Source organism: Manacus vitellinus, unplaced genomic scaffold (genome assembly GCF_001715985.3).
Source record: "Manacus vitellinus isolate BGI_N305 unplaced genomic scaffold, ASM171598v3 scaffold_1_pilon, whole genome shotgun sequence".
Classification (NCBI taxonomy): domain Eukaryota; kingdom Metazoa; phylum Chordata; class Aves; order Passeriformes; family Pipridae; genus Manacus; species Manacus vitellinus.
Window position 1 is genome coordinate 38,133,801 of NW_021939396.1, and position 27,387 is coordinate 38,161,187.

General features: G+C 40.3%; 1 protein-coding gene across 1 annotated transcript in view; it reads left to right on the plus strand.

The window, feature by feature from the left end:
* Positions 1-21,301, plus strand: part of PLAG1 (PLAG1 zinc finger) — a 51,427-nt gene extending 30,126 nt beyond the window's left edge. Inside the window, exons 2-4 of the mRNA XM_029959213.1 lie at positions 10,189-10,288; positions 14,113-14,471; positions 15,061-21,301. Coding sequence (XP_029815073.1) covers positions 14,230-14,471; positions 15,061-16,324 — 1,506 coding nt within the window. The 5' untranslated portion in view covers positions 10,189-10,288; positions 14,113-14,229 and the 3' untranslated portion in view covers positions 16,325-21,301. The remainder of the gene's footprint in view (positions 1-10,188; positions 10,289-14,112; positions 14,472-15,060) is intronic.
* Positions 21,302-27,387: the final 6,086 nt, after the last annotated feature.

Here is a 27,387-nt window from a genome sequence, read left to right on the forward strand (position 1 = left end):
CCTTCCACCTTTCTGGAAGCCTGTCGCACTGGCAGTCTGCAGCTGTTTAAGGCAACATCTTGCATGTGTTTTTCTCCCATTACCTAATGTAGGATTGAAAATCAGGGAAGCAGAGTCTACTAAGTTGCTTTAAAAAAAAGAGGAGGGCTCATAAGTGTCCTGGTGTCTGTGGAGAATAAAAGTTACTTTTCAGGACATGGGTCTTTTGTCATAGATCATGCATTATTAGTATTGGTGAATGCTTAATGTGGTAAACTGTGTCCAGCAAGATGTGTAGGAATATGACAGTGTGTTGACAAAGTCTTAAGCCTGTACATTTGGGAGATGGAGCTGGGATAGAGTAGTGCAACAGGTATGTGTTTCATAACCTGTGGGAACAGGGAACCCTATTGCTGTGACTTGACATGACATTCAGAAACCCCCGTGTGCTACTATCAGCCTTCCTGGATGTGTTACCCTGCCAGTAATGAGGTGATTACCTTGTGATTTAATACTAGAGTTGTTTGGTGACCACAGTTATGACATTTCATCAGGCTGACAGGAGCACCCAAAATGGTTTTACATTGGTGCAGCTCCAGGGCAGAATCTGCGTGGACTTCTAGCAGGTTCTGGCTTTGCTGCCTAAAACTGATCCAGTAGTTGCTGCTGGTCACCTGAATCCAAATATTGCAATCCAGGTGACTATTCTGGATACTAACTGTCTGGCTTATCTCCCTCTGCTGTGTTCAGTCATGTAGCTCTAAGTTATGCATGACTGCTTTTAGCTGTTCGCTAATCTGGCATCAATATCAGAATTCTTATAGATTCAAATGTGCATCCCAAAATGACATGCGTAGCACATCACAGTGCTCTGGAGCAGAATGTTCAACATACTGAATGGGAGATGGGAACAAATGCAGAGCTACACACTTACCTCATTCACAAGGATGTTCTCATAGCAAAATGGTGTGAAGGACTGTGAAGTCACTCTAGTGACTTTTAGGTGTATGCTTATATCATTGTATAGACAAAGCTGATGCATGAACAAGAGTCAGAAATACATTCGTTGTCTCTGCTGTGCAGCTTCAGAAAGGCTCGTTGATTATAGCTTTGAAGAGGGATTTGCTTTGTTGTTATCCTAAATATTCTGCATCTTCAGTTATCCTTCCCTAAGGCTTTTGTGTTTTAACTCATCAGGTCATTGATACAATCATCCAACATCACAGCTGTAGCAGTAGCAAAAGCAGTCATGGCTAAATGTGACTCTTTCTATTCACTATAAAGCTACAATAATCTATGAAGTATTTTCTTTTCACATAGAACAGCAGTTCCTTGACTCTAGGCTGCTTGGAAATTGGCCACTCTTTCTTACTTGTTGCCTTTTTATGAGGGCTGGGATAAGGTGAAGAGGAAACAGGGCAACCAGAATCAGTATTTTAATTTTAATAGCTCCAACAAATAATATGAAAATCAGAGGTTATGAAAAAAGCACTGCTAAACCCTGTCACAGCTATTGCACCCAGGCAATGCTGTTCAGGCAGTGGGACTCAGGGCAGGGCTGGACTTCTGCTGCAGGGTTTGGACTACTGCATAGCTACCACCTACAGCCAGGATGCAGTGTATGTACTGGGGAGACTACCCTCCCCAGTGACTGTCTCTCAGTCACTTTATTTCTGTCCTTCACGAGTTGTCTTTTTGTTCCCAACCATCTAGTGTAACGTCATGAGGAAAGTTATCTCCCATGAAAGGCCTTGTCCTAGTACGGTCCTTGCAGCTTCTGTGTGGTATTGTGATTTTTTTTCAACCACTGCCTTGCCCCTCTTATTTGAGCTTGTGTTAGCTAGCAGGACTAGAGCACCAGAAGCCATTTACCTGACTGATAGCTGAAACTGTTAAAAACATCTTGAATTACAGTTTGAGTTAGGTGACTGTCTCAAAAAGCAAAACTTGGAACTTCATATCCTCTGTGTGCTCTGCAACCTAATTATGTTGTTTAAATGGTACATGCTAAAGTGTTCAGGTTCATTGTGGAGAACAATGGAAGGATGTTAAAGTGCTGAGGATGTTTGTGCAACAAAATGAGTGATAAAATTCAGTGTAGATAAATGAGGATAACTGAGAAGGATAACTAGGCCGAACAATCCCAATTATATATTAGGTTGTGAGTTTAAGCTGAGTATTACCATTGAGAAGTAAGATTTGGGGATTGTGATTGGGGATCCTATGAGATCATGAGCTCATTGGTCACCAAAACACAACTCAAATGTCAGAGTAAAGAAATTCAGAATAAATTTGAGAATGTCATTATGAGAGTGTATGGTCCAGTTACCTTCTGAGTGCTGTGTGTACTTCTGGAGCTTTCAAAGGTTTATTAAAAGTAGAAGAGGCTTAGAGAAGGTTGGCAAGGATGATGAGCTAGATGGAGTGGCTTCCATTTAAGAACATTTCTGTAAACTAGGACTTTGGTCTAGGATAAGAATGACTTGAGAGCAATATCGTGGAGATCTGCAGAGAAGGAAGATGAAGACAACTTCTTTTCAAAACAAAAACATACACAGGAGGAAAGGCAGATTCAGAGCCTTCAAAAAGAAGAGGTTCTCCATGACATCAGTAGTGGAGAGACCTGTGGGATGACTTGTCAAATATATGCAGTAGATATTATAAACTGATACGGTTTCCAGGGGAAGCATGGACTATTGCTTGGAAGGGTGATGTGCTGAAAGTTGCTAAACTAACAGAAATAACATATGGTTCAGGAAGTTCCTGACATCAAAGTAGTTGGTGGTCAGAAGGGTGTCAGTGAGAATTGTCACACATCTGTGACCTCTTCTGAACTTTTGGCTATTACTGAAGACGGAATACTGGCCGAGATGTACCGCTAATCTAGCCTGCACGTCCAGTCTCACTTAAGGTGTCTTGTGACAAAGGACAATATTGTTACTTACAAACATCAATTAATTCCTGATCATATTGGTGTATAATCTCATATACACCTTGAGGTTGTGTGTTTGTGCTTACATGTACATCTATAGGATTTGCCTTTGACTAGGCTTTACTATAAAAATGACATGGTCCTATATGCAGATTAAATAGTAACCAAAGTTTGTTTTCACGGAAGCATCATCACGTTAAAAATGGATGCAGATTATTCTTGAGAAGGGGTGGGGATCGTGGTGTCATTCCAAAGCACATGAGAACACTTTTGCAGGTTTTAAAAAATTCTAACAGTATTTACAATAACAATGTTATTTTATCACAGCCTCTCCAAAGCTTTTAGAAAAACATCAGTGCAGTGCCATAGAGATTCTTAAAAAGCCCATAAAACCACAATCATCAGATGGGTTAACTCTAGACAGCTCTTGTTTCCTTCAATTGAGTACATTCAATTTGGAACATTTAGTAACCAAAACTGAGCTCTCAAGATTTAAAGTGGACCTAAGTAATCTGAAACATAGAAAGCCCACAAAGAGATGCTAGATGGTATTGTGATTTTTTTCCTTTAAATTACAGACTATTAGGTCATGCTAAAATAAACACTGGTAAGTTCACGTTCTACTTTTCCAGAAAATTAACAGGAAAAAAAAAAAGGCAGGCCTGATAGAATTTTTCTTCTATATTATGAAGAAAAAGTTATGTAATGCTCTTTCTACTGTAAGATTCTATTATAAGAATTAGTTACTTTCTAAAATTAAAAAGCTGGTTGTCCAAATTTCATGACTGTAGTACGGATTTCAAGAATTGCATGGTATTATGATCATGAAAAAAAATGTTGAACTTAATAGTCAAATCTATAGAAATACCTGTTTTTGTATGATAGTTGCTGTCTCACAGGAACCTAGTGTATTTTTTCCTCCAAGTGCTTGCTTTATTAATTAATAAAAGATATGTATATTTAACAGACGTTTCTTAGTGGAATCTGTGTATATATACTGCTCACAAGAAAAGAAATGGGTTTAATGATTTTATGCATTTGTTTCCATTGCTACCCAATTTTCAGACTAATTTAAAAGGATTGTGATTTTTTTCCTGCTCAGCTTTATGCAATTTCAGTAGGTTTCTCTGTTTTGTGGATGTTTAAAAAAAAAAAAAACAACAAAGACTTAATTAAAATTTTGTATTGATGGATCTTGTATTTTTCTACCTTCTATATAATATTCTTTGCAGCATAATCATCGCTCTGCACACAGTAGTTATTAGTGATGTGTAGAGTACAAAGATTGCCTGGTTTTAGTTTCAGTGCTTATGTGATTTCATTGTTTTCTAGATGTTAGGCTGTTTCCCTGAGGGGTGAAGTCTTATGTGTTATTATCTCTAAGTCATTCTTATGTTTATACCTAAGATCGCTGGAGAGATATTTTCACTGTTTTGCCCACATCATTTCATTTTCCTGCAGCACCTTTCACAGGCAGTTCTCCTGATGCATGCTTGGATTTGGTTGTGTCTTCCTGCAGCCTGTGCATGCTCTCACTGCTGTCCTACCACGCTTCCTCAGCCACCCCTCTATGCTGTAGGCTAGAGCTTGAATTCATGGAACAGAATTTCTCTGAATTCAGCTGCCTGCTATAAGAAGTTGTGAAGTTCAAGATAAGATAAATACAACCTTGTATGTATTTAAAAAACCAAACAGCTAACTATCTGTTCTTACATGAAACACTGCCTACATCTTTGAGTGGTTATTTACAATAACTGTTGTCTCAAAATGCTGAAGGCCAAGTGGCATCACCCACCCCTCCGTAACATCTTATCCCCCTGGGGCCTCAGTGTTGGACCCCTTTGTCTTTTCACATCTCTCTGTCAGCTTCTGAGAGGAGCTGTAAACCCCTGGCTGATTCCCAGCTGCTGTCAGGTAGAGTACCAGCCAGCTCTCTTCCCCTCCCTGCCTGCCATACAAAAGGGGCAGGGGGCTCTGGGGGTAAGATCTGTCCCTCCTGCCATTTGGCAGTGCCGTGTTTATAGACAGTAATGCCAGGCATTTTCATTGATTAGGGTAGAAACACGTCGGTACATGGTGCTTGCTGTTCAGATGTCTTCCAAATTACACAATAAAACAGGTGGAAAATTAAATTTCACTTTGTGAAAGTGTTGGTGTGAGCCCGTCCTGGCCTAGGGAGACTTTGTGATCAAACCCACCTTCTGGTTGCCTCACCCCAGCAATGCCCACTCTTCTTCCTTCCTGTCCTCTAGCATCAATGTCTCAGCTTCAGCTTACAGATGTAGGAGAACTCAGGCCACAGAGGGACACCTCCTTTTGTTGCCCCCTTCCCTCTCCAGGCCCATCCAGACAAGAACAAGTAGGGGAGGATCAGCACCTTCCTACCAAAGATAGGATTCTTCTTCTAAACATGGACAAAGGTGAGCAGGTTTCCCTGGCTGCCTCCTTTAAAGAGTGACATGCTGTTCAAATAGATGCGGATCAAATGGCCTGCCACGCAAAAACAGTGATGTAGAGCCCTGCATCAGCCAGAAGACTGATTTTAATTCTACATGGAGAAAGGCACCCCTGAAGTCATCAATGCTTCAACATCTTTGCCAATTAAGCATAAATTTTTCTTACCTGTTTGACTGTTTCCATTGGTAGGATCAGCTTCTCCATTTGAGATCTTCCCTTACTGAAAGTTAATTCTCTGTAAGAGGGACCTCTGAAACTCACGGATTGGCAACTAGATCTTCTGCTAGCTGCAGCTACTCTGAGGTGAAGCTTCTGCTGCAAAAAGTCTAGTAATTTTCTACAAAGCCAGTCAGACCTTCTGCTCTCTCTCTGAGGTCTGTACAAGTGTGCAATAGGCACGTTGATCCTTGTTGATCCAGGGAGGGTGTCTGAGCCTTGCAGGGCTGCAGGTCCCAGCATGCTGTCCTGGAGCAGTGCAGGCACTTTGCCACTTATGCCCTCAACCCCTTCCAACAGCTTTATCAGCTGAGGTGTCTGAAGGAAGGAGGATTAAATCTGCATCTCCACGAGTGGAACTGCCTAGTGAGAGTCTTGTGTGTAAGTCCACAGCACAAGGAAAGCCAGAGGAGGCTAAATGGTGCTCCTTCTTCAGTTTCCTGAGCAGGTTAGATTCCTTCATCTTCAGGAGCTCTGGAGACATTTGTGCCATTTTAACAGCCCTGACTGAGGGGGCAGACATGATGAGATTTGCAGTTGGAATCATAGATTGGTTTGGGTTGGAAGGGACGTTGAAGATTGTCTAATTCCAATTTTCATGCCACAGGCAGGGACACCTTCCACTAGACCCTCAAAGCCCCATCCAACCTGGTCTTGAACACTCCCAGGGATGGGGCATCTGACTTCTCTGGGCAATGTGTTCCAGAGTCTGCCACTCTGTAAATGGAGGTGCTGTCTGTCACTTTGGCTCTTCTGAGCCACAGTAAGTGGCTAAATCAACTGTCTCTTGCTGACTCTTTCACCAACTCGGCTCCCCCAGGTATCCCTGACTGCTCAGACAGAGCAAGTGTCGTCTGTCAGTACTTTTTATGGTCAGGTGACTGCTAGTCAGTGCTCTTTAGACTATTAGTCACCTGATACAGAAAAGAGGAAAATTATTTACGCTACAGTAATGGTGGCTCTTCCAGGTACATTTGCAATAGAGGCACCACAAGTCATCTATTGTCCTTCACTCTGAAATGACTCTTTACTGTTGGCAAACCTGAGCGAGGTTAGACTGGAGCATCCTGAGCTTTGTTTGCTCCATTACTACCCTGAGCAGCAGCAACTCCTTGCTGCCTTGGGCTGCATTTGTTCATCCTTCTTCCTAAACCAGAATGCCAGTCTGTGTTTCAGCTTTCCAAACCTCTCACCACACTTCCAACTAGGATATCAACTTTTGCCCACATGTTTCTCTCCTATGACCTTTCATCAGCCACAACAAACCTTGCCAGCTCAATTCCCATCAGCACCTGACCCCCTGAGATGGGAACACAGGCTTGGGAGCAGCAGGACTACAGCAGCCACAGAAGAGGGAGGTTGCCACTTCCTGAGGCAGCACAGTGATGGCAGTGGTGTCTGTGATTGGCTTTTGCCCCATGGTGTAAGTGAAGAGCAGAGTGGGAGCTGCCACTGCTGCAGAGCGGGTTGGGGGGTGCGATGGTGTGTGTGGCACTGCTGGGGAGTCCTTAGCCTTACACCACTGCCTGGATGGACATAATGTCTTCAGAGGACTTGATCCTGTCCGTGTGAGTACGTGCTCACCTGGGATCTGTGCGGACAGCACTTCTTAAAGAATCACAGTTTTCATAGGGTAAGTAACCGCTTTTCTTTTTGTTTCCTAAAGAAATTTTTAAACCCTGGGATGACTCTGTAGTACTATTAAATCCTTATTGAGTTCCACCATTATTATGACTCTAATGTTTCTAGGATCCTTCCTCTGGTTTAAAACTGATCGATTTCAGGAATTGAAACTAGATTTGCTGTTTTATATAAAAGGCAAAATGACAGATACTGCATTCTCAGTACTGTGTTCTCATTATTGCTCTTTTATTTTGAAAGAAAATAACCATGAAACTTGCTTTCCTTTACTGTGCTTGAACACTCTTATGTATGATATGCAAGTTAGGAGGAGGCTTATTGGTTATATTTGTGTAATGTCTTCATTATCCTTTTAGCTGAGATATCAAATGTTTTAAAAAATTTTCAAGTGCAGCTCTTTTCTCAGATTTTTGAATACGATCTGTGAATTTTGAAAAAAGGTTAGTTATTATTATTGAAAAGAATAAATTATTTTATATTTATATTTTATATGATCTATCTTCTTTATTAGGGTTTTGGGGCTTTTTGTTTTCACTCCTGATATGGTAGAAATTCAAATATTGTCTAACCTGGAATTATCTGGGTGTTTGGAAAGTTAGCAAAATTAGTGCCTCACAGATACTGGAAGTTCTGGTAAATTCTAAGAATGCTGACAAATTATGGAAGTCATATTTTGCTACTAGTACCTAAGTGAGCTTTGGGTATGTGCATGTGACAATGCATTTTAGAGTGTGATGCTTCTCTGCTTCATGTGGAGAATAATCTGAGTTTTGTTATTCGTTAAAAATTCTTCCTACCTCATCTAATAATTGAGAAGAAGCTTAGAACAATATGACTCTAAGCAATTACAAGGAGAATCGTACATCTTTGTCCAATGTTCTGCCTCAGAGATTTTCTAACACCAAAAGCTTCTGAGAAAGGTGGTGTAAAAATGGGCATTATCATGGACAGCTTTTGTATTCTGTGCATAAGGAAATATCTTTTCTCCAATAGCATATTTATTGCTGCAAAGCATAGGAATTATGTTATCTTTTCACTTAATCCTGTCAAATGTAGTAAATGTTTTCATTATTCATACAAACTTATCCCCTTTTATGTGTATGTTGTTAAGCTCTTTACCTGCTAATGGTCTTGTAGAAGTTGAGATCCCAGCTAATGTAGGTATAGCAGTGCTCTCATCTGGATCCTCTGCATTGTGATTTTGCTGTATTTGTAAGGTAATAAATAAGAGTACCTGACTGTCCTCCTTCATTCTCTTCAGCATTTTTGCTACATCTGGTGTTTATCTTGCTTATTTATTTGTTCCAATTGCTTTGGTTTCCCCTGATTCAGTGGTCTTTCCATGCCTCTAGTGGCCTGTTTCTGAGAGCCTGTGCTTTTTGCTAGAGTAACTTTAGATGTATGGTGAACATTGAGGACTATAAGCATTTAAGAGAAAATGTTAAATGCTGTTGAGAGGGCTTTATAATATTTTAGATAGGATTTTTTGGGTTTTTTGTTGTGTTTTTTTTTCCCTGAATAGGAAATAATCTGTATTTGTATTATGTTCTTCATGAGAACTTAGTGCATTACATTTATGTGGCTGTCTTAAATATTGTCTCCTTATTGTGAACTACATTAGCAGAAACATCTGGGGAATGAAGCTCTTCCTTTCTGCTGCAATAGTGGAAGATGTTGAGATAGGCACTGCAGGGTAACTGATTTATAAGGGTCTTGCTGAGAGAGGGGGTCAGCATTTTCTCCCTTAAACAAGGTGATTTGGGGACTCCCAAAAGAGGAGGTGAGGGTTGTGCTTATTAGTTGAAAACAGAACTTCCGCTTTTTCTTTGGGTACTGGAGCTGTTTCTGCCTCTTGCCTGTGTGTACAAAGCCCTGGATAAATGCTCCTTGGCTCTCAGAGAGCTTCAGTCGGCTGCTCTGAAGCCCTTTTGACATTAATAGGTGTTCAAGGACACCTGTTTGCTCATGTTCATTCTTACCAACAGAGGAGGCTGGGGCTGTGCGAAGCTGAACTTGGTATCAAAAGGAAGAATGCTTTCTGGAATGAATGGGAAGCAAGAAGGGAAAATGGCTTGTCTGTGGGGAAATGTTACATTACTCTGGGGCTCCTGCCAAATAACTTCAGCCTGCTATGCCACGTGGGGTATGTGCACTGTATAGGGCTTCGCCCTTATATGTCTGGAAGAGCTGGACAGGATAAACCTCCCCATTACAATAAGGCACTGAACGTGTATACCTGTGTCATTCAGGAGGCCTTCTAGGAAGAAAAGGAAGACCTGCTGCAAATTTACAAAATTATGGTGGCAGGGAAAAGGGAGATGTAAGGGAAATTCCAGAAAAGCCCTCTTGGTTTGCTCAGGCATACCTAGACTTGCCCTCTATTGGGATTTACCTGTAGCATGTACATCATTAAGAGGTTTTATTATTATTTTTTAAATTAATTTTATTTTCCTTTGCAGGTCACATTTTAAGCTGCTATTTCCTGTATAATTAAGCAGAATGAAGGCATTAGGTTCTAGTAAAGTTGGGCCTAATCCAGAATCTTCTCTTACTCAGTCCTTTCTGAGTAAGAAACTCAAGTCTGGGCCCAGCATTTTATGGTTTTTGCTGTTACTTCTGAATTATTTGTGGTCTGTGGATTATTTTTGTTTTGTTTTAACTTCACGACAACAACTCCTTTGCTTTTGTCTAATTTTATCTCTTTATGTGTCACTGTCCAGCATAGCGTTAGTTGAAATTATGTAAGTATACTGCAAATTGAAGTGCATAATTGCTACTGATAATGCGAGAATGATTCCTACAGTTTATAATTAACAGTATATAATGTTCTGTGCATGGGTTGGATCTATCCCTTTTAACTTTTCCTTTCTGATTCTTTCCAATTCCTGGTCTTGTCACATCCCAGCCTTTATGAACATACTGGTTTCGCTGGAGTCTAGTCCATTCTTCCTTTTGTTTTTCAGACCAGTAAAAATGGGAAGTACTGGATTCTGGTTTCCTCCAAGAAGAGTCAGCGGAACTGGTTAAGAGCAAAATCTGAGGACTTTAGTGGGCAAACATCAGGTGTGCATTGAACAGAGGCTGCTTTAATCCTGCTTTAAGTATATGCTTATTTAAAAATAGTATTATATATGAGCTTTTGTGTAATGTGTTTGTTATTTGATACTGCATATAATCATTCATCCTGCAGTTGTGAAAGCACCAGTAAGAATGGGGATTTTAAGTGATAATATGTTGAGGCACAAACAGGCAATATTACTCATAAAATTCTTTCAGCTGGTCTTTGAAAAATTTAATATTTGAGGATCAGTGTTTTTTAAAGTTTTATCTCCATTGCTCAGTCTGTATATCCACACCAAAAAAAATGGTTATTTGCTATTCAGAGATCAATACTAAAGTTTTTAATTGCTTCAGCTGTTGAGAAATGGTACTGAGATAATAGTGCGTACGTGGTTTTTAATAAATCGCTGTCATTGTCAAAGATTGGATCCACACTATATTTGTTCTAATGATGCATTTTTAAGGACACTTATACACAGTTCAAAGTCAGCTTAATTAGTTTTGATCATAGAGGAACAAAACCCAAATTCTTCATCCTGTGAATGTTCTGACTTACTTCTGGTACAGCAGCTAGATTACCTGAAGTTTTGGAGAAGAAAACAAAATGTTATATTGGCCTGAATATAGGATGGCCTCCAGCCTGAGGTGTGATCTTTGCATTGAGAAAAGAAGTGAGAAGTTGTCAGTTGTTAATTTTAACAGTTAAGCTTAATATGCTGTTCCACAACAAACACTGCTTTTGACCTCACAACAGACCCTGCAGATCACCCTTCTGCGTGGCCTAGTATCCTGCATCTCCCCAGCTTGATGCACGTTAAGTTCCTTCTTACCAGCCCTCAGCATTACCAGCTCACCCCTATCCACATGTCCTTAGATATTTCCAACCCCTGTACAGGATTCCCTGTGCCTCCCTAGCCCCACAGCCCCATCCTGGTTCTGACCGCCGTCCCTCCCTGCAGCAGCTCATCCTCCCTGCCTGTATCTTGCCTGCTGTGCCTGCTTCCCTTGTCACTGGCTGGGCACAGAGTCCACTTGCTGCTGAGTTCTGGACCCGGCATGGTCAAAGTAGCCACGCTCCCCTGCAGCAACCTGTGGAGGCAGTTGCCTTGCCCTTTGATGCAAATGCTGACTGCCCTGTCTCAGGCTCGGTGTGGATTTGGCAGGGAGGCAAAAGGAGCCAGAGTGCCTTCTTAACCCTCTTGAGGCTATAAGTGCCCTAGCTATGCAGTGAGGGCATGGCTGCTGTGCTGGCTCTGTGTGGTGGGTCTCATACAGGTGCCTGCATGGTATAAAAAAAGACTGTGTGAGTGGAGGTCAAGTTGAATTTTTTTCTCCCTCCTGAATTGTGTAGGTCAGGAGAGATTAGGCTAAAACAAAATTTCATTCTACATTCAGGCCAATGTGTGTTAAAGACCAGTGTGTTTGTTAACAGAAAAGCAAAATTAATTTTATTGCCAGATTCTAATTAAAGCTTATATTGAAAAAAAAGTATCTTTCAGTCCACAAATATATCACAACTTTGATGTGAATCAGACCCTCCTTTTGATTACATTGGTGGCTTTATTGAAGTGTTTTGCAACTGATCTTCATTTACTTTTATTGAAGAAAATATATTGCTGCCAAGTCTCCAAACAATGTTTCACTTTTTCAGTTATGAACTAGATAGTTGATTATGAGACAGAAAATAAAATTAAGCTGATACTTTGAAGACCTGTGCATGTTCCCACTCATGGAACTGATGTCTCCAGACTTCGTCCCACGAGTGGGAATGAGTCCTAGACAAGTTTGAAATCATAAGAGTCCCTAAAGAAACACCTTTTCTGTCACTGGGTATCTTTAAAGAGGTTAGTGTTTCCTTATAAAATTTGAGGGATTAAAGGTGGTTTTACAAAACTACTTGCTTAAACAAGGTAGCATAGTTTAACCTGTCATTCAAGGACTTCAGGGTTGAAAGGAAGCAGATTTTCATCTTGGTGTGCCGGTACTTCTCTCCTCTTCTAAAGACAAGGGAAAAGCTACAGGGAGGTGGGAGGAAAAGGCGTAGATAAAGACATAGTCTGTGTACACATTTCCAGTGGAGATCTCAGTCTGAAGATTTCATAAAATGCAGACATTAAAGAGGCACATCCCCTTCTCCCTCTCCCTGCTCCTTCAGCCTTCCTGTCCTGGCATGCATTGAGGAAAACACAGGCTCTCCTTCCTTCTTGCTTTCTTCCAGGACCACACTGGGGCTCTTGCAATGACTCTGTAGTTTTGCCCCTGTGCAACTGGGCGCTGCTCTCCACTCCCCTCTTGGGCAATTGACTCCCTCCATCTCTGCTGAGCCTCAGCAATGGAGAGGACAGCTAAGCCAGGCCCAGGCTCCCTCCCAGCTATCCATCCTCCCTTGCTGCCAGCAGGGAAGAGCCCGGTTTGTTTTTCAGGGAGGTGGCGCTGGGCTGGAGCAGCTGCAGCCTGATGGTGCCTGCCCAGCTCCCAGCTGCCCAGCTCCACCTGTCCCAGCAGCTGCGGCTTCCCCAGCCCTGCTGCTGGGGGCTGTGGCGGTGCCTGGCTGCCGAGCCCCGCCCGGCTGCGGCCTGGCCCTGGTGCCGCCCAGCCCAGCCGCTTCTCGCGCAGCTGCCCCGGCAGAGACCGGAGTGGACAGCAGCTGCCAGCCCTGACACCGGGGCCAGGGGGTGGGTGGTGGCACTTTTGAGGGAGAGAGGCCAAATTTTGGGGCTTTCCAACCCTGCCAAACGCTTGCGTTGAGTGCTGTCCTCCCGCTGTCCTCCTTGCCCCTGCTGCTGCAGACCTCGCGCTCCACCCTTACCACAACTGGTAGCACTGGGGTTTGGTATCTGTAGTAGCAGTTGTGCTCCGATGATGAGGAAAAGCTGTCAGCCACCGCTGACAAAGGAGGGCTGTTGAGTGCCCTGTGATGGCAGGGGCCCAGTTGCCACTATATGATACCAGATGATGAATTTAAAGCTGTTTACCTACAAGTCAGACACGAAGGTCACGTCGTACACCTCCCGACACTGAAAACCTGTGATTTAGTTCACAGTTTGCCATGCCACAGGGGCAGGACTAGGAGCTTCCATCCTGAGCTGGCCTGAGTCAGAACACTTAGAGCCCTCATGTCTCGCAGGATAGCATGAGGAGGGTGGGGGTCTCCAGTGCTGGCTGATAATCTATCTCTAACCCATGGGATTTCTGTTGTCAATACATCAAGTCTGTTTGCAGAGGGCAAGTTAACAGGAGAATTTCACCTGGCATTAGCCATCATTGGCAATGCGTGCATTTTGCTAGAGTGGGTGCATAGATGTCAGTGATCACAGGGGAGAGGTATGCCTGAGGGAGAACACAAGCTTTGTCCCCCATACTGTCAGCATGGGTACTGCTGTGTTTTGTGCAGGTTTTCAAGTATTTTGAGGCTTACAGATTTTCACTTTGATAGCTGCGTGCATGGGTGTGTGCCTGCGTGCGGATGTCTGTATAAACACCACAGGCGCGGCTGTTATTCCTTTGAAATCCGAAGCTGCCAAAAGGTGCCTGGGTAGGTAGGTTCTTTGCCTCATGCCTCCCTTAATCTGACAGAAACTTTGCTGTTCTCCATCAGTGTTTGAGGGAGAGGTGAGGTGTGATTTCAGGGCATATGTGGATCTGTTCATCCTGAGCAATGCATTTTAAGAGTTGCAGCAAATAGTATAAAGAAACCTGCAGGTATTACATTAGACCAGCTGAACCTAATTTTATTTTTAAGTTTTATTCAGAAGCATCACATAGCAAGTAAACTTCAAAATCTAAGTTTAGTTACAAACTAGTTGTTTCTTATTTTTTTTTTCCAGTCCCCTTTTGCTTTCTTTTACGACCACATGAAACTTGAGAAGCCATCTAAAGCTAAATCATTTAGTGGAGTTGGGCAATTCCCAAGTGTCCAACAAGAAGGCCTGGTTTAGGCTGCGATGGCCACTGTCATTCCTGGTGATTTGTCAGAAGTAAGAGATACCCAGAAAGTCCCTTCAGGGAAACGTAAGCGTGGTGAAACCAAACCAAGAAAAAACTTTCCTTGCCAACTGTGTGACAAGGCCTTTAACAGTGTTGAGAAATTAAAGGTTCACTCATACTCTCACACAGGAGAGAGGCCCTACAAGTGCACACAACAAGACTGCACCAAGGCCTTTGTTTCTAAGTACAAATTACTAAGGTATTAAACTCTATTTATCTTTCAGATTATATTATCTATTTTATGTTGGCCGTGTTAAGCCGTGTAAAAGTATATATTTCTGTACGCCTTCAGCTGATTGCAGAGAGGATGTGTTAATTAAAGTAGCCATTGGATTGTTTCTAGAATTCTAAATTACCTAAGTTTGCAAGCTAATGTCTTTGATTTTGTTTCTTAATTTGTTTTCTGCTTTTGTTTTCTGTTTGTTTTTGTTTTGTTTTGTTTTGTTTTTAATGAGCGTAGAATTTTCCTTTGTGTAAGGAATTGTCACAAGAAAAAGAGTATGGACTGAAAGTTCTTTGGCTATGGACTTTTACACGAGTACTTTCATACTTGCCCATATACCCCTGTTACAGTAGCTAAAACCCACCAAAACTAAAGTGTCAATTTAAGAGAAATGGCTCGCGTTTTGCTATATTTAAATTTGTCAAAATGTCTTTGTAGTGTCATGCTTTCAGTTAAAAGGTTCTGTTGCAAAGCAGTCCTTAGTGTAGTATTTAGCTGCCATTAAAAAATGAGCACATGTTTTTTGATCAAAATAATTACTTACAGAATATATCTGTGTTTAAAGGCATATGGCTACTCATTCTCCTGAGAAAACCCACAAGTGTAATTATTGTGAGAAAATGTTTCACCGAAAAGATCACCTAAAGAATCACCTACATACACACAATCCCAACAAAGAGGCCTTTAAGTGTGAAGAATGTGGAAAGAACTACAATACCAAGCTTGGGTTCAAACGTCACCTGGCTTTGCATGCTGCAACAAGTGGTGACCTCACCTGTAAGGTATGTTTGCAGACTTTTGAAAGCACAGGAGTGCTGCTGGAGCACCTAAAAACTCATGCAGGCAAGTCATCGGGTGGAGTGAAGGAGAAAAAACACCAGTGTGAACACTGTGATCGTCGGTTCTACACCCGAAAGGATGTCCGCAGACACATGGTAGTGCACACTGGAAGAAAGGACTTCCTCTGTCAATACTGTGCACAGAGATTTGGGCGGAAGGATCACCTCACACGCCACATGAAGAAAAGTCACAACCAAGAACTTCTGAAGGTCAAAACAGAGCCAATGGACCTTCTAGATCCCTTTACCTGCAATGTTTCTGTGCCTATTAAGGATGAGCTGCTTCCAGTGATGTCTTTACCTTCCAGTGAACTGACATCAAAGCCATTTACAAACACTTTGCAATTAAATCTCTACAACACTCAGATTCAGTCCATGCAGAGTTCTGCATCTGCACACCAAATGGTTGCCACATCGTTACCATTGGGAATGCCTTGTCCAATAGATATGGAGTCTGTCCACCCTTCTCACCAGCTATCATTGAAATATCCGCTCGGTACTACCTCATACGCAATTTCTATGCCTGAAAAAGAACAGCCATTGAAAGGGGAAATTGAAAGTTACTTAATGGAGTTGCAAAGTGGTATGCCTTCTTCATCCCAGGATTCTCAAGCATCTTCATCAAAACTAGGGCTGGATCCACAAGTAGGGCCACTAGATGATGGGTCTGGGGAAGTTTCCCTTTCCAAGGGCTCTGTTCCTATTAGTGAACCTCTAAACGCCCCATCATTGGACTTTTCTCAGCTGTTCAACTTCATACCTGTAAATGGCCCTCCCTATACTCCTTCTGTTTCAGTGGGAAACCTCGGAATGAGTTATACGCAAGAAGAGGCACATTCTTCTATGACTCAACTTCCACCACAAACCCAGGATCCACAAGATCCTAGCAATAGTATAGGTCTTGGGTCTCTGCACTCATTGTCAGCAGCTTTCACAAGCAGTCTAAGCACAACCACCACCCTACCACGATTTCATCAAGCTTTCCAATAGGATGTACAAAGCTGGCTTGTTACTGTCTATTTGTAGAAATGCCTTAGGTGACCATTTTTAACTTAGTGCCTACTATAAGACATTATAAATTCTCTGCTTTTGTACAGTACCAATCTCATGAAGCCAGTAAGAAATTTAAATTAACTTTTTTAAAATGTTTTGAAAGTGTTTATTCTCAGCTGTGTTTACTTTGGTTTTTGGTTTGTTTTTTTTTTTAAACAGTCTCATTGTATTGTTTTCATATTCACTGCCAATTCACACATTTAAAATGTTCAGTAGAAAGTCATCCCAAGCAAACTCTCAACACTCATCCCTTTTTTTAGAAGTTTTTTAACCATACCAGTTATTCCATTTTGTTGATGTCAGTGGTAGAACTGCCACTTTTAACTTTTAATATATTTTACTATTTGCAGGTAATCCAGTTAAAATATGTATCACAAATATTCCTGAAGATTTGGGAAAAAAAATCTCCAGTCCATTTCCAAACAAATCCTCTTCCCAAATGGTGACACATCTGACCTGTTCTATAATGACAAATCTAAATTTTTTAAATAAATATAGAATTCAGATTTTTCTGAAAACTTGTGTGTGTATATATAGAAGTCCATATATACACATGTACATTTATACAGCATTTTGACTTGTATCGAAGTCATTATAAAAGTTGTTAAGAATTTTGCCATTTTCTGGCTTAAATTTTTGTGGCCTGTTATGGATAACAGAAAAAAAAATTTACTTCTCTAAAGTTATGGCTGAATAGAATTTCAACAGAGAATCTCTGCTTGCCTAGTTGACAAATGTTTCAAGTTGAATTTGGAACTGTGTTGTTGTGCTTTTATGACTCTGGTATAGGGAAACAGGCAAAATTAATGGCTGATCTTGAAATATAAAAGTGTTGTAATGTAGTAATGCAGAATATTTTGTCGCAGTTTTTGTTTTAATTCTTAACTTGCTGTTTTTTCTCTTTAGTAGCATAGAAGGAGTACTGCATAGGAATCTTCCAGTAGTGTATTCACATTTGTAGGCATCAGTCTTCTCCCAGCTGCCACCACCAAAAGGTGGATCAAGTCCAGCCAGAAAGTGTGTATCTATTTTCAGTTCAAAACTAGTGTGCAGTCAGAGAGTGAATGTAAATTTGCAACTACCAGGTTTTTGTTTTGGATTTTTTTTTTATTGGAATGATCTTTTCAGTTGTGTTACATGGTGTGTTATGTCCTCCTAAGCAACAAGTTAGATGTTAATCACACTTTCTACACCTGGGTACTTGGTTAGGGACTTTTTGCCCGTTGCCAAGATTTAAAGACAGGACTCTTAGGAGTGAAGTAAAAGCATATTGCTTACACCACTTTTACCTAATGCAATATATTCTATTCCCCAACCCCTAATAACCAAAAGAGGAAAAAAAAAAACTAAAAAAACAACCAACCCTGTGATGCATAAGAGCAAACTAGATTTGCTGTAATTCAACAATAACATTATTTTCCTTGTCATTTTTGTACAAGGAATTAAAAAATAGAAATCAAGTACATTAATATCTCTCAAACAATAATGAAGATTCGTACAAGGTTTTAAGTGGTTAAACTAAATATACTTCACAGAAACAAAAGTTGCTCCCATTTAAGGAGCTCATGCTCCAGATGTTTTATCAGTAGCTCCTACTGTGTTTTTTTAATTCTAGGAGCAATATGCAGGTGTAGTTTTACTATTTTATACATATGTGTATTTAAATTTTATTACCGAAAGATAACATTTTTATAAATGTGTTTGTGTTCCAAAGGCATTAAAATAAGGATGTATTAATAAGGAAAATACTTTTTGAAATTCTGCAAACTACTCCTAGATTTTGGGGTTAGGAGCATAGTATCTCAGTGGGCTTTTAGCTCTGCTTCACAACTGCTTCCTCTGGTTTCTGTGAAACAGATTGCTCACTTACTTACATCTTTAGTTGAATGATTTGTTCAATATTGCTTTTTTTCCCTTCACCTTTCTAAAGGAAAGAAAAAAACAGATGAACAGAGCACAAAGTGAATGCAACCGAATGTAACTTTAGTCTAAATGAGCAACAATAATGCATCTAGAAAAAACTCGGGTTTATTCTCAATCTTTTTAATTGATCTGAGATGAAGATAAATGGACTTAACTCCTCCAGTGGGTTATGTCCCATGTGGAGCCAAGCATCTGCAACTCTCCCTGCAGCAGAGGAAAGCTGCAAGTGCTTGTCATCCTGCAGCTGGCCCAGCAGTGTGACCAGGCAGCACTGCCCATCCTGGGTAGCCTCTGGCTCACAAATTTCCAATCTGTAGCCACTGTTTGTCTCAGTTGCCAAAAGACTTCATTAGAAAACAAAACCCAACGGACACTTTGCCAACACCTGTTTCTTAGTGTGTAGCCAGAACCCTTATTACTACTTCATTTGTGCCTTAGCTTCCTGAAAAGGGATTGACATTTCCCTTTGGAGTTAGATGTACATTTCACTTGAGAAATAGGGACCTCAGACAAGATATTGAACCTCATTCAGTCAGGGTTTCAGTGGGTGGGTGCACCCGGCATGTTTGCGGCTGAACTAGGATGTAGGGTAATGTGGAAGCAGACTGACCCTGTAAGCAATACCACCGCCACCGGAGTGCTTTTGAGCATCACTTAGGCAGAGTCAATATTGGCCACTACTAAACCATCAGTTTTTAAACTCCATTTATTTGATTTCAGATGGATTCTTGGTGGGAGGGGGGGGAGGGCTGGCTGATCATGCACCACTCTTTGTGCAACTTCTAAACTTCTAGTAAGGTTGTTTTGGTTTTTGGTTTTTTTTTTGTTTTTGTTTTTTGTTGGGTTTTTTTTAAATATATATATTTTTGTGTACTTGTTGCTTGTGCTTTATTTAGTAGTAAATTGTGGAATAGAGTGATTTATTGTTAATTTGGCAGTAGCGGTTTTTAAAAACCATATACTGACTGAAACATGAGCCAGAGCTGATTGCTTTATTAAGCTAATAATGAATGTTAAGAGTACATATTTTCAGGATCATTTGCCTAGTGAGCTAAACTTGTATTATAGGCCAATATTTTTTAAAATAAAGCTTGGTCAACCTCTATGTTACACATATTACAAGATATAGCACTTTCAAAAAGAAAACCTAAACCTTTTAAGAAAATTTCTTACAGGTTATGCTTTTTATTATAAAACCTTTTATTATAATTTGTTTCAAGTGCCATTAGATTACATATATGTAGGCCTTTGGTATAATGCTTTGTGTACAAAATGGTAGACATTGTAATTTTAAACAGGTACATTTTTACAGTGTTTTCTTATCAATTTGCTATATTGCACAGAACCAGTGTGTCTTTCTTAAGGGTTTTACAATGGTTTTTACTAGGTTTACATGTTTCAAACTACACTGTCTTCTACTGCCATTTTGAATACCAGTCAAAAACAAATAGGAGTTTGTCCTCTCCGTTTGCAAACTGTGTCCTCTGGAGTTCTGGATGGTAAACTATGTCAAAAATGTTTAACATGCAGTATTTGATACAGATTTTTTTTATCATATCCTATCATTGCTATGCTGCTGTCTGAAGTTAACTTAGGGCCTGATCCTGCATCCGTAAATGTCAAGGGCAGCAGGATTGCATCCTTTGTTATGTCTGTCTCATACACTGGTTTAGCAGCTTCTCCTGTATTCTTCTCAGTCTATAGATAAGCCTCTGAAATATATGTACTTCTCTGGTATGTAGTAAACCGTATAGGCTTAGCTGCCCGTCCTGCATCCTCCCAGTGTACAGTTAAAACCACAGCTTACTTAGCATCATGCTCAACTTACAAGTAATGCCACAGTAGTTCAAAATGTGTTTGGGTAGTCCCAAAGCTTTTATGCAATAAGGGTGTCTTACTTTTGTTGGAAGGCAGTGTCTTTTGATAACAGTTATCTAGCCCTGGAAGTGACACAGAACTATTGCTAATCATATGTAAACACTTTTCAGTATAAGCTTCAGTGGTACAGTTGAACCAGAGTGAATGTTTATCTCCTCAGAAACACTCCTGCAATATTGTTATATTGGATCATGCTGCTAATGTAACTTGGGATACAACTCCTCTCATGGTGCTACAAACCTCCCTGTCTCATTCAGATGTATTTTTACCCATAGAAAAAGAGGACTATACTAGACCTATAGTTGTATGATATATTTTTATACTGTGACTTAATTTGTCATTAATGAACTTTGTGCAACACCACAATGTATTCATATGCACTTGCAAAAGTAAAATTTTGGACATGCAAATTTAAACGCTGACAAGCCTAGCTCTTGTTCACAAAAATAGGTGACTGCTAGTTAATGTTAAATGCGGGCTTTTTATATGGTGTGGAGTGAAGAACATGCTATATATTATTAAAAGCCTTTGGATTTAGACAAAAACTGGGAAAAGTATATTGGGGAATGATGACACAGCCTAACCTGAGTCGGATTGCTGAAATTATATTTTTTAGCTAGTGGAAAAATTGTTTGGACTTGTTTGCTAAAATGTTTTTAATGATAAAAATTTTGAGTCAAAAAATAGAGAAAAAAAAAAGAACACAGAAAACCCTGCATTCCAGACTGAATTTGTATATGTTTCTTGCATTTAAAATTTGCTATCCTGTGATATGGGAAATTGAGTTGCTTATCATGTATATGTACTTTAAAATGTATTCACAAACTACTGTTGTATTTGTATAAAATATAGACAAAAAGATTGCATATATATTTTTGTGTATAAGCTCTGTAAAATAGCAATCACATTATGAAGCTGCAGCAGAACTTCATTTTAAACATTCACATCCAAAGAAACAGACTATTTATTGTCCACATACCCTGATTATAAAATATACCTTGCTGCTATTAAACAATAGTGCTGCAGCTTCTTGTGGCCTACAGTGTTATGTTTGCTGTACAAAAATATGTGAACTCCACAAAATATATCAATAAAATTACAGAATGGTTTTAGTTAATGAATAACTTATGCCTGGCATTTCAATAGTTAATCTTGATCTGCGTGTTTGGGGTTACAGTAAGTAATTACAGAATACATCCAGTTTTGCTGGGTGTAGTTATTCTGAGTTTGCAAAAGCATAACTGTCTTTCCAATTTATGACTGGTAAAATGTCAGTTTTTCAGAAAATATTAAAGCACAAATATCCACGTTTCATGATTTCACCAAGGAACAAATGGGATGATGCTACTGTGTCTGTGACAAGACAGATCTGAACTGAAGGAAGCAATTGAACTTGCCATCAAATTGCACTTTGAAATGCTGTGAGACACTGGAAGGTGAGTGTGGGGTTTCTGTAGTGGGACCACTCATTTGGGAGACATAGGTGAGTGATTCTCTTATCGTTTCAGATTAATGCAAATCATTTACATCAATTGTTATGGTTTACAGGACAGACTTTAGGGGTGTGGCATGTACTAAGCATGCCAGAGGGTTTCTCTCTGCAGTATTTCCAGGAGAAACTCCATTGCTTTGATCCCATAGTTCTCCCATCTGCCCATGACAGTGCCTAAGAAGTCAGACTGTAGTGCGTGGGGGCAGAGGTGCCTCGCAGCCAGACAAGCAGCCTGCACACAACTGCAGAAGGTTGCCTCTGCTCATTCCGTGCAGTTGTTCCCTAGCGTAGACTGTCTGACAGGGAAGTAAAAGACTAGCATTTCACATTTCATTGCTTTTTGGAACATATTTTGTTAACATCTTCAGCATTGTCTGTGTTTCCCTGCTTTTGAGTTCCCCTCTTTTTTAAGTCTTGACTTTTTAGATTTGTTGCTGTAACCCAGTATGAGAGAAATGATTGTAGAGAGAGTTGTTGGCTTTTACCTTCTCCATATGCAGACATCTTTCCTTTCTTGTAATCCCTACCTACCCCTTTCCTCTGAGCTGACTTATCACTTCTGTACCACAGGTTTCTAACTTGTTTGAGAGGGTTGGCCTTGTTATATTGAGGGTCAAGAGGTCTACAGATGCTCTATGATAATAAATGCTCTGCAAAACCATTTATAGCCACCCACAAACACACACACCCTCGCCCACAACCCCTCGAGAGAAAGCCATCCCATCACAGCTGGTCTCACCCACCGTTACTATTTAACCTGTCCTCCTTCCAAATGGATAGCTTCTGGAAACCCTCTAGAAACTCTGTCAGCCCCTGTAGTAAGTGGAATGTGATTGCACAGATGATATCTGTGTTATATCCAGAGATCTCTTGCTGCAGTCTTTCCAGAGTTTCTTTGTTTAAATTCAGAGCCACAGGCGTCTTCCCTTCTCTCTTTTGTGTAACCTCCCCTTTCCAAAACTCGCATAAGAAAGTACAGAACAATGGTCCTTCAGTATCCTCTATACCTGTCTCACTGTCCTTCAGGAGTGGAAGAGTAAGACTATGCTAGTTTCCCCCTTCACCCTCCCTCACTTTTCATGCCTTCTTTTCCTTCCCACAGATAAGCATGCCCTAGGATAAAGGCTGTTTTTTGACAGAGAAATCCAAAACTGTGATGCAGAGCTACTGCTGAACTAGCAAGAACTAAGCAGCTACATGCTGTTGGCCTCCCCGCTTTGCAAATCAAAACATTGTATTAAATCGGATAGAAAGTAAGTTTTACAAAGTGGCAGCTGCCGTAGTTGGCACAGCAAGGGTTGGTGATCACAAACAGGCAGCAAGTAGCACAGCAAGATAAGCTCTATTGCAAAATTTAGTCTGAACTTAATAGTTTGAGAAATGTATTGAAAGATTAACTGCTGCATGAGGTTTCAAGTTCCTGCTTATGTGCTATATCCCAGGTAATTCAGTATAAACTTTCTCTACTCCTAATAAAGGTGTAACATCTTGCCTGGTATTTTTATCTTTATATAATTCTGTTTATTTGTTGTAATGACCTGTGTGTCCTTAGGAAATTAACATATTCAGAGGAGTAAGTATTTGTAAAAAATACGAGTGGTTCTTCAGTGTCATCATTGCACAACCTTGTCTTGTTCGGATATACTTGTATCATAAAACCTTCAGCTATAAAGCTAGTTTGCCTCAGATAGAGCTGAAGAGACATCAGCTATTGGCTGAGCAGTCTGAAAACAGGACTATGGTAATGCAGTCTGTGGCTGAGCTGGAAATCATTTGAATTGATTCCTTGATAGTTTACCCATGGGACTGATTCTTACTGTTGCACCGAAGTGCAATGTAAAAAGAAGAATGACTTAGTGTAATTTTCATATAAATCAGTCAGATCTCTGCTTGATGTGTGTTAAGTAATGCAGAGAACCTGAATAGTCATAGCCTCTCAAAATCAGTACACTGCTTCAACTTTTGCGTATGTATGTGTGTGTGTGTGTATATATATATATATATCTACATTTGTGTGTACATGTAGATATGTATGTATGTATGCGTGGGAAAGTATCAATGTAAGATGAAAAACTTGATAAATTATTTTGTTTTGGTTTACTTCAAAATGTTTAAAGTGTTTGTGTTTTACAAGTCCAAAGTGAATCCTGCTGTTTGTTAAAGTATCCCCTAGTTAACACAGTGTGTTGTTTCCCATGCAAGCTGGAAGAGTTTCTTCCAAATACTTGATTAATCTATGAGAGACAGCAATTTATCTAAGGGGTGCACAGACTCCCGCAAGGAAGGTGTTTGTCAGCTGTCCTTGTGTAGTACTAGATACAATTTCAGCAGAAAAGTTCTGTAGGCTGTGCCTCTGAAATTAAACTCAACTGGCTTACTGGCTTTTGTATTAAACTGTTTCACACATGGTCATGGGTAAATCCTTAAGTTCCCTCACAAGTACTTACATTGAAAATAAAAATAAAATACAGGCTCTGTATGATTAAGGGGCATGCCATAAGCGAGCAATGTCTGAGATGTAACATAGGAATATCAAATATCAAACATTCATGACAAATAAATACAGACTAAACTCGCAAACTTTCTGAAGTCTGTCCTCGCCTGAAAATTGTCTCCTCTTATTTCGTCACTGTCTGGCTCTTTATGCCAATAAAGTATTACAGGGTTGTCCCATAGTTTATGTGCTCTCTTCTCTTCAGCTTAGGCATATTTTTCTTCAGCAGTATTTTTACAAGAAGCTTCTGCTTACTCACTGATGAAAATTTATGAATTGCAACAATGTACTTGAACTGTATAACCCATTTTAATCAGTCAGGTTTAAAACCCTTTAACTTACAGCAGCCTCTGAGAATTTGCTATGGCCCACCAGAGTAGCCAGGTCATCATTTCAGAGCCACCAAATTTGGATGATCCTCTTGCCCTTTCCCCTCTACAACTCTGCAAAGAGGTGGTATTTGCAGGAAGCCACCACATTTGCTATGGCAGTGTATTTAATATACAGTCACAGGGCTGGGCATGATCTGTGTTAATGGGCTTCTGCAAGCTACTGGGAGAGACTGACCCCTTTATGCATCAGTCCTAGACATCAGCATTAGATCTATGTACCTGGGAAGGCAGCAGCCTCCCAGCACTAGACTAGCACTAACATTACCTCCTTGGGCCCTTTGCTGTATGTGATTAATTTTTCTCATTAAGCACTGAAGCTCTTTTCTAGTCCTTAAGCTACAAGTCCCATATTCTACCACTATATTTGGCATTTCCCTGTGACCCAGCAAAGTCAGCTTTGCTCCAGGGGCAAGACTGCAAAACCCATCTTGGACCATTTGGCTGAAAATACTGAAACTGCCTGCCACATGACAACAGTCAACTTGCCAGCATAGGTGTCTGTCTTTGCATGGCCAGAAAATATTGCTATGGGTGAGAGCCTGTATGTCACATTTCATTGTCTTTATCCCTAAGTTTAGATTCTCTTAGCTTCTTGCAAGGTACTCTTTTGAAACTGTGATATTAATCTAGAGCAGCAGATCCCAGATTGTTATCCCTGATCCACCTTGGTCACTGAGGCCCCAGTAAATCATCTGTGAAACCTCACTTGCCTTGCCAGTGTCTCCAGTTAAAACCTGTGTGTTCAGGTAAGGAGAGCCTTTGCTTCATGTTCTTGAATGCATGGAGTAACCTTTCTGTGAAGGAAAAAAAGCATCAAGCAGCTGTTTGGCAATGTGTGTTTGAAACTTGATCTTATTATTTATAAACTAGGGTTTAACCTTTTAAAATATTTATTATTATTATGTCTCAGCAGTAAAATAACATCACATTTCTTGCAGATGTATTTTTTCTTTGCATTTGGGTTTACCTCTCACTGCTTTAAAGAAAACTTGCTTATATTTGCTGTTCCAAGGTGTCATTTGTCTCACCAAAACAGCCAAACTCTGAAACATGAACTCGATTTTTTCCTGGTTTGTGCTTTTAGTGTTAAAAAAAAAAAAAAAAAAAAAAAAAGTAGTTAATCAGTGGCCTATCTTCAGAGAAAGCCTTGTAGGGACTGGCTTCAGATAATGGTATCACTTACACCTGTGCAATTGATAATATCAGAACTCCTTTCAGGCAACTCTGAATATCATTTGAGATCTATGAGTTGTGACTGGAAGCAACGCTTGGACCATGAAACGCTATGTGTGTAAGGAGAATGTAGGTTCATCATCAAATCCCAAACTGAGATCACAGGGACTGACAGTAAATGGAGGAAAAAGAAAACTTTTATTTGAAACAGAGAAGAAAACCTCTCAGAAGTCACGAAGGAACAGGCAAAGGAACTGTCTTGCTCTGACTAGGACTGTAATTTAAGTCCTGAAGAGCTACATTTGGCTCCTTTAGCAAGATTACAAAGTACCTTATTAGAAACACAATGTATTGTAAAGCAGTTCTTAGGAGCCTCTGGACGGGCAAGCCTTCAAGGGTTTGTTATATGGTACACCAACCAAATGTACAAAGAAATAAAGTAATGATTATGGAGAAGGATATATACTCTTAAACTCTCTGTGAAAACAGTTCCAATTCCCATTTCTGTCCTTCACCTGTTTTAGACAAAACTTTGGCTGTTAACCACAAGAGTAATGCACCTCAATCAAAATGAAACTCTGATTTTTGGTATGTGTCCTGTGTTACATCCATATCAGCCCTTTAAAAAGGGCCCTTGGTGTTGGGCCTGACTTCTCCTGTCCAATGACCAGTTAAACAGCAGTAGTAAGTAACGACAGCAAACAAAGAGTTTCTATATTCCTGATAAACAAGTGAAATATAAATGGAGGAACTGAGCTAGACTGATTCTGTATACCTTCCCAGCCAGAAGCACAGATTAGGCTGGGCAGCTATTGCAACACTGGATGCACAGGTGTGTTTTACTTGCAGAAATACACAAGCTTGGAACAAAATTATTGCTGTTGCAGGTTATTGTAGCTGTGACATATTGCAGCCCACGGGACACAGACTGTGTGTTTCCCTCTTGTCACTTGTAAAAGTTCCTGTTGCATTTTCTGCTAATGACTTCTGGTTCCTACAGCTTCCTTTCTCCTTGTGGAAATAGCAGTGCAGTGGGAACAGTGTGGTTGGAGGTTGCTGTGGGTTCCCTGGGGAAGAGCAGCTGGTAGGGAAGGGGCAGCTTGTCCCCAGCAGCTGGTCCCTAGGCCTCGCTGTGTTTCCCTACTCCAGCCTGTGGTAATGCTGGAGCTAAACGAGGCTGTGAAGCATGGCAAGGATGTCATACAGCAGTTGTGTCTCCTGTGATGTCACTGGGCCAAGTCATTAATGGATTAGAGGAAAATAATCTTTATTCTTAATAAAAGCCTCCTTGCATTTTAATCTGATTTAATTGTGTTCACATTGAAAGACACTGGATGTTCCCTTGCTTTGGTCCACAGCAATAAGTCTGAGACAAGACAGTAAGTTACATTAAGACAGTTCCTGTTCAAAAATTCAGTGTATTCCCCGAGAACAATACAACATGTCTGCCATGACAGGGGCAAAACAGAAAGGTTGCTAGCAGAAAAGGGTAACAGGAAAATTATCAACAAAGGGACAACTGAAAGAAGTGGACATAAAGTTTGGAAATAGTAATATGGAAGGTCTAGTATACCCTTCTGAATGACATTTCGATCAAAGAAATTTGGAAACAACCCTAATTCTAACCCTCTGTTTTATGAACATAGAT